At 52.7% G+C, this 8,146-nt stretch overlaps 1 protein-coding gene across 1 annotated transcript in view; it reads right to left on the bottom strand.

Moving 5' to 3' along the window:
• Positions 1-6,442, bottom strand: part of MROH7 (maestro heat like repeat family member 7) — a 41,499-nt gene extending 35,057 nt beyond the window's left edge. Inside the window, exons 1-5 of the mRNA XM_017543968.2 lie at positions 6,378-6,442; positions 4,142-4,225; positions 2,490-2,569; positions 2,156-2,285; positions 275-370 (exon numbers count right to left, since the gene is read on the bottom strand). Of these exons, the coding sequence (XP_017399457.2) occupies positions 275-370; positions 2,156-2,285; positions 2,490-2,569; positions 4,142-4,225; positions 6,378-6,386 (399 nt within the window). The 5' untranslated portion in view covers positions 6,387-6,442. The remainder of the gene's footprint in view (positions 1-274; positions 371-2,155; positions 2,286-2,489; positions 2,570-4,141; positions 4,226-6,377) is intronic.
• Positions 6,443-8,146: the final 1,704 nt, after the last annotated feature.

Genomic DNA, 8,146 nt, shown 5'->3' with positions numbered 1-8,146 from the left:
AGAAGAAAGATGCAGGGACAAGAATGGGGAGAGCACAGATATGGGGGCAGCTATAACCATGCGGCAGCCATTTAGAGAGTGGGGGCATAGGGAGAGAGTGGAGAGGCAGGAGTCTGGGACAGGGCCTGTGAGACAGAGGCGGGGCAGAACGCTCCCATAAGATAATATCCTGAAGCCAAATCACTCCTGGGTCTGACCTCCACTGCTCCCAGCCAGTGTCTCTCTTCCCTCCACCCTTTCTCCCCTCCCTTCCTTCCCCCTCCCATCTCCACACCTCCAAGATGCTCTTCAGTCCAGCAGGAGTGGGGTCCTCAGCAAAGAGGGCTTTGAGCAGCGTCTGCAGGGCCTCCAGGGTCTGATGGTAAAGAGTCTGTGGACAAGAGGAGCATCAAGCCACTAGGGCACCTCTGAAGTAGATGCCAGGCCCTGGCAGCCCCTGGTGTGCGTCCAGGGAGGTAGGGGAGTTTGGACCCACGAGAGCTGAGTTCTGGTTCCACCTCTGAGACTAACTTGATGTGTAATATTGGGCAGATCACTTCCCCTCATGGGTTATAGCTTCCTTATCAACAAATTGCTAATTGTTGTCTCTGCACTTTCTACCTTAAATAGGGAAGAAGCAGAGATCCAGCATCTACTGAGGATCTACCATGGACCAGGTGGCTACCTGCTGATTTGCACAACCATATCACCTTGTCCACAAATTCATTTTACAAATGAAGGGACAGGGACACTTAGAAGTTTCAAGTCATGAGGAGCAAATGAGAGGATGGATGGGCAAACGCTGTAGAACTGCAAGAGATGGAAGAATGAAAGGGCTGATCCTACTCTCGTCATCCCTGGGAAAGTGCTCTGATTTGTATTTGAATTGCTTCTCCTAGACCCAAGTCAGTTTTCCAAGTTGCCCCTTAAGGGAGCCATCACTCCCATTCCCATTTCTCATCCCTTAGACACACCACTGTCCTGGAATTGTCTTATGGGTACGGGCATTACACATGCACAAGGCTGGGCAGTGATTTTCAGTTACTCAGAAGATCCTTTTTTGCCTCCCCGCCTCCTGCCAGGTCAAGTGTGCTTCCTACGTTGTTACTGTCCAGACTTCCTGAGTCTGCACACACCCTGAAGCCAGTGGTCCTTAGGGTTATACCACAACCACCAAGAAAGCCTGGCTCATCACCTACCTCCTCCTTCCTGCCCATCTCTGCGAATTACTGTGCAGCACTGACCTCTGCTGGCAAAGCCTGGTACTGCAAGAAGGCTGCTTGCTCTTTTCATCCACCAGCTCCTCCGTCTTCTCCAAGGGCACCACCTCGGGGACCCTGGCTCTCCAGCCTCACTTTCCAGAACTCTTGCCTCACCCTCTAAGCTCCAGCCACACTGCCAGTTTGTCATCCTTCTGCATCTGGGAATGCTCTTCCTTCTGCCACGCTTCTCAGCTTCACAATCACAACCCCTGACCCCCATCTAGGCCATCCCCCCACACCACCAGCATTGCAGGCTCTTTATAACACCGAATACTTCTGGCTTGCACCATTTACCATTGGTGTCATTTTGTATTTCTTCGTATTTACTTATTTGATACCATCCATCTCCCCAACAGTCACCTCGGCTGTAAGGCTCCTGTGCTGAGTTCAGCATGGAGTAGGGACTGAGTTAACATTTGTAAATGAAGTGATGAACAAATGTGCCGCACCCTGGGCTGAAACCCCTTTGCCTTCACCTTCCCCACTGACCCTCGCTCCCCCTCATCCTACCCTGAGGGTCACCTCCGCCCATCCTCCCAGGAATGCCTGGAGAGGTTTGAAGATGCTCACATGAGCCCCGTGAGGTTCTGCTTCTCCAGGTCTCACCCCCCGGTCCCCTAGCCTGTCTCCATTATAGCCTAGGCCTCAGCCCTGCCCCCCCCAAGCCTGGCCACTTCCCCTGGCCATGCCAACATCTGCCCACATCCCTCCCAGAGGGCAGGGCCCAGAAGTGGACAGGATGGGGTGTCTTTATTTGAATGATTCATCCATCCACCATTTATCAAGTACTCAGACCAACAGAAGTGAGTTGAATTGCCCACGGCCACAGACCAATGAGCTGAAGGGCACAGCTGCGTATCTCCTCCCAGAACGTGACCTGGCCCTGGGGCCCCACTGGGAAGGCCCCGCCTCACCTGGATGGTCTCAGCCTTGGCCTCATCCTTCTCCTGCATGGCCTGCACGGAGGGCAGGGAGAACACGCTCTGCACACACGTGTTCACCAGCTCCAACCTCTCCCGCACGCCCAGGGTGGGCTGAGTGTGGCTGGGGAAGAGGCAGAAAGCAAAGGCATGGAGTGAGGGAGGGGCCCTGTGGCTGAGGACCGGGCTGGGCTGAGGAGCGCAGGCACTGGGCAAGGGGAGTGGAAAAGGCACAGGGGCTGGGGGAAGGTAGAGTGGAGAGATGAGGGAGGCAGAGTGGAGGAAGTGGGGAGAGGGGCTATGGGGACAGGGAGAAGGCCGTGGGCACCTCAGCTGGGTCAGGATCTCCATGGCCTGCCGGCGGACGGAGCTTGACAGTGAATCCAGTGGCTCCTCCTGGATCTGCCTCTGGACAGGGGGCCACAGAGGGGCCAATGAGGACAGGGCTACTGCAGGCCTCCAGGGCCAACGCTGCCCCCTTACAAGGAGCAGGTCACAGCAGCCCCTCAGCTCCTCCCGCCTCAGCTTCCCAAGTAACTGGGTCTACAGGCTCGTGCCGCCACACTTGGCTAAGTGTTTCTATTTTTTGTAGAGACAGAGTTTTGCTGTGTTGCCCAGGCTGGTCTCAAACTCCTGAGTTCAAACCAACCTCCTGCCTTGGCCTCCCACAATGCTGGAATTAAAGACATGAGCCACCGCGCCCGGCCTCTAGGAAGCACATTCAAACCATGGAACTGGCCCAAAGCAAAACCCACCACACGTGGCCCTTGAAAACTGCCCAGCTGAACTCCCTTAAATTTTTTTTTTTCCTTTTTAGAGATGGGGCCTTGTTACATTGGCCAGGTTTGTCTTGAACTTATTTTTTTGTTTGTTTGTTTGTTTGTTTTGAGATGAAGTCTTGCTCTGTCACCCAGGTTGGAGTGCAGTGGCACGATCTCGGCTCACCGCAACCTCTGCCTCCCTGCTCAAGCGATTCTCCTGCCTCAGCCTCCTGAGTAGCTAGCACACTCAGAAGGGAAGCCCATGCCAGGTGATACGCACACCTACAATTCTAGCACAGAGACGGGCTTTCACCATTTTGGTCAGGCTGGTCTCAAACTCCTGACCTCAAATGATCTGCCCACCTCGGCCTCCCAGAGCGCTGAGATCACAGACATGAGCCACCATGCATGTTGAACTCTTGGCCTCCCAAAGTGCTAAGATTACAGGCATGAACCACCACACCTGGCCAAATAGCCATTTCTTTAAGGTAAAAAAATTAATTGGATGTGGTGGCGCACATCTGTGGTCCCAGCTCTCGAGGGGCTGAGGGGGGAGAATCTCGTGAGGTTGATGCCACAGTGAGCCATGATGGCACCACTGCACTCCAGCCTGGGCGACAGAGCATGACCCTGTCTCAAAATAAAATATGTCCTTCTAATTGCTTCTCACTTTCGATCTAGCACCTACACACAGCAGATGCTCGATTAATGTTAGTTAGATGAAGGTATGGAGAGCAAGGACGTTTTTGGTTGGCTGTGTAAGGTACACAAACACAGATGTAATTTGGAAGCCTCAGTGGTTATTCCTGCCCAGTCTATTCTGGTGGATAACTGAGAAGTGACTGTATTTAGCAACATGATAAAGGAACTGTCTAAAGTCGCCCACCAGAAGGAATTTCTGGGGAAAGTATTAAGCCATGAGAACTGCTTCAGGGTGTGCAAGGCTTTACTGTAGACTAAAGCATGAGGTTGTGTCCTCCCAACAAGCCAATGACACAGGTATTATCACACCCATCTGTGAGATGAGAAGAGTAAGGCTTGGAACTTGCCCGAGCTCCCTCCCTGTAGGTGGAGGGCAGTTTGAGGTGGAGCTGAGACTCAATTCCCGGGGTCCCCCCTCCTCCCACCTCAACCTCCCACCCCTGCAGTCTCATCAGTAGGTGGACGCAGGAATCCTGCCCCCCCACCCCAATCCACAGACCCGCCTGTGGCTCCCCACCATCATCTTCTTCATCATGGTCTTCTTGCCTCCTTCTGCCTCCAGCAGATCCTGGCTCTTCTGAAGGTTGCTGACATTCTCAACCTAGGGGATGGCAGAGCGCAAAACCTCAGAGTGACAGTGAGATTCCCGCTGAGCCCGGTCCTCAGGCTGTCCATACAGCGCTAGTAACCACCCGACACCCACAGGCAAGCCAGCATTGGCACAAGAGAAATGACAGGTTCCCACAAGGGGAACTTGGGGTGGGGTCAAGATTGGAGAAAATAGAGGGGCTGGAGGAGTTAATCCTGAATGCTGGCATTTGGAAGAGAACCAGATAGGAGGGACTGCAACATACTCCCCCTTCTCCGATCAACTAAGGAGAGGACAGAAAGGGCCCCAACCCTTCAACCTGAAATTGCACCATTAGTAACACTTCGTAAGGGCCTCCCAGTACATACAAGTCAAATTGAGGCAATCTGCTACCTGAGAGAGAGAATACATTAACCAATATCCAACGAATCTCTCCTTTCTCATCATCTTAAGGGAGAAGGAAAAGAAACAATGACCATGACCTAAGAAAACTAACTTCATCTAGTAAAGGGGAAAAGATGAGTGAATCTGGCAGGGAGGGTGGCACATTGAAAATGGCTGCAAGTTATTTTCTGCTCCCCCTATCCAAAGGACAGATTCCTCTTGAATATTCGTTCATTTTACAACTTGCTTTGACCAGTAGAATAATGTGGACATGATACTCGGTCAGTTTCTGGATTAGCACTTAAGAAAACTGGAAGCTTCCACTTCTTCCCTCTGAAACCCAGACAGTGTTCTTCAAGGAAGCCCAGGCTAGACCACCCAATGATGACAGACCATGTGGAGAGAGGCCCTGGAAGATGAGGGGGTCATCTCAAATGCTCCAGTCCCACTGAGTGATCTCAGTCTACACTGTGTGGAGCAGAAGAACCACCCAGCTAAGCCCAGTCAACTTCAGAATCATGAGAAATCAGGCCTCTCTGATCCTAATGCCCCTGGCACTCAGGCTGGAATACAGTGATGCAATCACAGCTTACTGCAATCTCAAATTCCTGGATTCAAGCAATCCTTCTGTCTCAGCCTTCTGAGTAGCTAGGAATACAGGTGCATGCTACCATGCCCATCTACTTTTTTTTACTTTAAAAATTTTTATAGCTAGGCATGGTGGCTTACGCCTGTAATCCCAGCACTTTGGGAGGCCGAGGAGGGCAGATCACCTGAGGTCAGGAGTTTGAGACCAGCCTGACCAACATGATGAAACCCTGTATCTATGAAAAATACAAAAATTAGCCAGGCATGATGGCACGCACCTGTAGTCCCAGCTACTCAGAAGGCTGTGCATATCTCCTGGTATGGACCTCACTTCAGCTTTGTTGTGCCCATTTTATAGAACTTTCCTGGCAGAGGAAACATATGTAAAAGCCCCGGGGCAGGAATGAGTATGGTGTGTATGAGGAACAGAAGAAGGCCATCGTGGCAGGAAAACCGTGGACAATTAGAAGGATGCAATGGGATGAGGATAAACGCTCCCTGAATGCAAGGCCTCCTTAGTCCGGCCTCCTCTCCCCATCCCCGCCCAGTACTGCCCCGGGTACTGAAGCTTGGCCCTGAAGCAGCCTGGAGTCAGGGCCTGACTCCTGCATGTCTAGGCCTGAATAGATCCTCCACCTCCTCCACATTCTGTCCACCCATCAGCCTGGTCTACACTCCCTGAGTCTCACTCACGTCCACTGGCTCCTCCAGTCTTCCCCACTGGCCCTTGCCAAGTCCTGCAGATGCAAGTGTGCCTCCTCTGCTGACCTGGCCTTCTCACGCCTCCTGAGCCTGCCTCATGGCCCAGACCTGGGTTGGGCCTGACTGTCCTGAATAAAAGGCCACTTCTAGACTTTCTGCCCCTTTCAGAGCCCCTCCCACTATTCGTTCGTTTAAAAATCTTTTATTGAGCATCTATTATGTGCCAGGCACTGCTCTAGACACTGAAGTTACAGCTGTGAATAACAGACAAAAATGCCCAAGTAATGGAAGATACGTCCTTTTTCGGGAGACAGACAAGAAATAAAATGAATAAACAAAGCATATGGCACATCAATGGCAATGAACGTTATGGAGAAAAGGAGAGCCAGGCTGAAGCATGGGGAATGCTGAGGCTGCAGGGCTGGGGGTCGGGGTAGGCAGGACAGGGGTATCCCAGGACAGTCAGCTGGGGGTTGGGCAGGAGGCGTACCAGAGCCATGTTGTGGCCATCCTCTCTCTTCTCTGGCACCTTCACCAGGCACGAGTTCACTTCTCCTACAGGGCACAGTTTCAACAAGACAAAGCTGTGATGTACCTAGGATGCCATCATGCCATCTCTCCTCCCCCTCTAGGCCCCTCCAATCCTTACCCCACCCCAGCAGCCACACTGAGCTTTTAGGTATACATTAGCTCATGTCACGCCCTCCCTGAGACCCTTCATGACACCGCATTTCACTGAGCACAAAGCCAGCATCCTTGTCGAGGCCTTCATGCCCCGCCTGGTCAGCTGTGCCGTGCCCTCCTCCGTAGCCTCATCTCCCACCGCTGGCCCACCTCACTATGCTCTGGCTACCCTGGCCACACCAGCCTCCTTCCAGAACTGGGCACATTTCCCCTCAGGGCCTTTGCACGGTGGTTTCCTCTAGCCGGGTACCCCAGCCACTGCCCACCGTACCTCCTTGCCCCACTAAGGCTCTCCTTCAGGCCTCGGCTTGCCTGCCAGTCCTAAGAAGGGCCACCCCCACCCTGGGGCTCAGCAAGGGCCACTGTGGTCTTGTCTTGCATTGTCCGAGTCTCTTCTTCCAGCAGTTATCATAATGCCTAGCTACACACCTACTCGTTATGAGAGGCATCTGCTGTTCTGTCGGTCCCTTGCCTCTTCACTTTCTTTTGGCAAAAGAGCCTCATCTTTTCTGTGTGCACCTAATTCCATGTGGCTAGGTGAAGCTGGATTCCTCAAGACACATCCAGCACCTCCTCTTCAGATGGGGGCAGGCCTGGGACCCAAGCTCCGCTCCTAAGAGTGTTCCTTGCCCCCAGCCACAGCCATTGGTCCAGGATGACAGCTTGACTGAGCAAGGCCAATAGGGTCCTTTTTTATTTTTTGTGAGATGGGGTTTTATTCTTGGTGCCTGGGCGGGAGTGCAGTGGCACAATCTCGGCTCACTGCAACCTCCACCTCCTGGGTACAAGCGATTGTCCTGCCTCAGCCTCCTGAGTAACTGGGAGAGCAGACACATGCCACTGCACCTGGCTAATTTTTTTTTTTTTTTTTGAGACAGAGTCTCACTCCGTCACCAGGCGCCAGGCTGGAGTGCAGTGGCGCGACCTCGGCTCACTGCAACCTCCGCCTCCCAGGTTCAAGCAATTCTCCTGCCTCAGCCGCCCCAGTAGCTGGGACCACAGGTGTGAGCCACCATGCCCAGCTAATTTTTTTGTATTTTTAGTAGAGACGGGATTTCACTGGGTTGGCCAGGATGATGGTCTTGATCTCTTGACCTCGTGATCCACCCGCCTCGGCCTCCCAAAGTGCTGGGATTACAGGCATGAGCCACTGCACCAGACCGGCTAATTTTTTATATTTTTAGTAGAGACAGGGTTTCACCATATTGGCCAGGCTGGTCTCAAACTTCTGACCTCATGATCCACCCTCCTCAACCTCCCAAAGTGCTGGGATTACAGGCGTGAGCCACCGTGCCTGGCCAGAGTCCTTTATTTAAGTGGGTTAAGGGAACACCGAAGGAGAGAGGATCTTTCTCCTTCTAAAGTCAAGGTCATTGGGGCCTATGAGAACCTAGAACTTGAGATTCTCGACCACCAGAGGAGACTGGAGGTTGGAGAAGCAGAGATACGCCAATTGTAGTGAACACAGCTGACACCAGGATCTTAGCTTCTGAATACCATTTTCCGCTAAAAGGAACAAGGCTCCTTGGAGAAATGGGGATTCCAGGACTTGAGCAGGGAAAGTCCAGGATGAAC

This window comes from Cebus imitator, unplaced genomic scaffold (genome assembly GCF_001604975.1).
Source record: "Cebus imitator isolate Cc_AM_T3 unplaced genomic scaffold, Cebus_imitator-1.0 Scaffold163, whole genome shotgun sequence".
Lineage (NCBI taxonomy): Eukaryota > Metazoa > Chordata > Mammalia > Primates > Cebidae > Cebus > Cebus imitator.
This window is presented reverse-complemented; position numbering and strand designations above follow the sequence as displayed.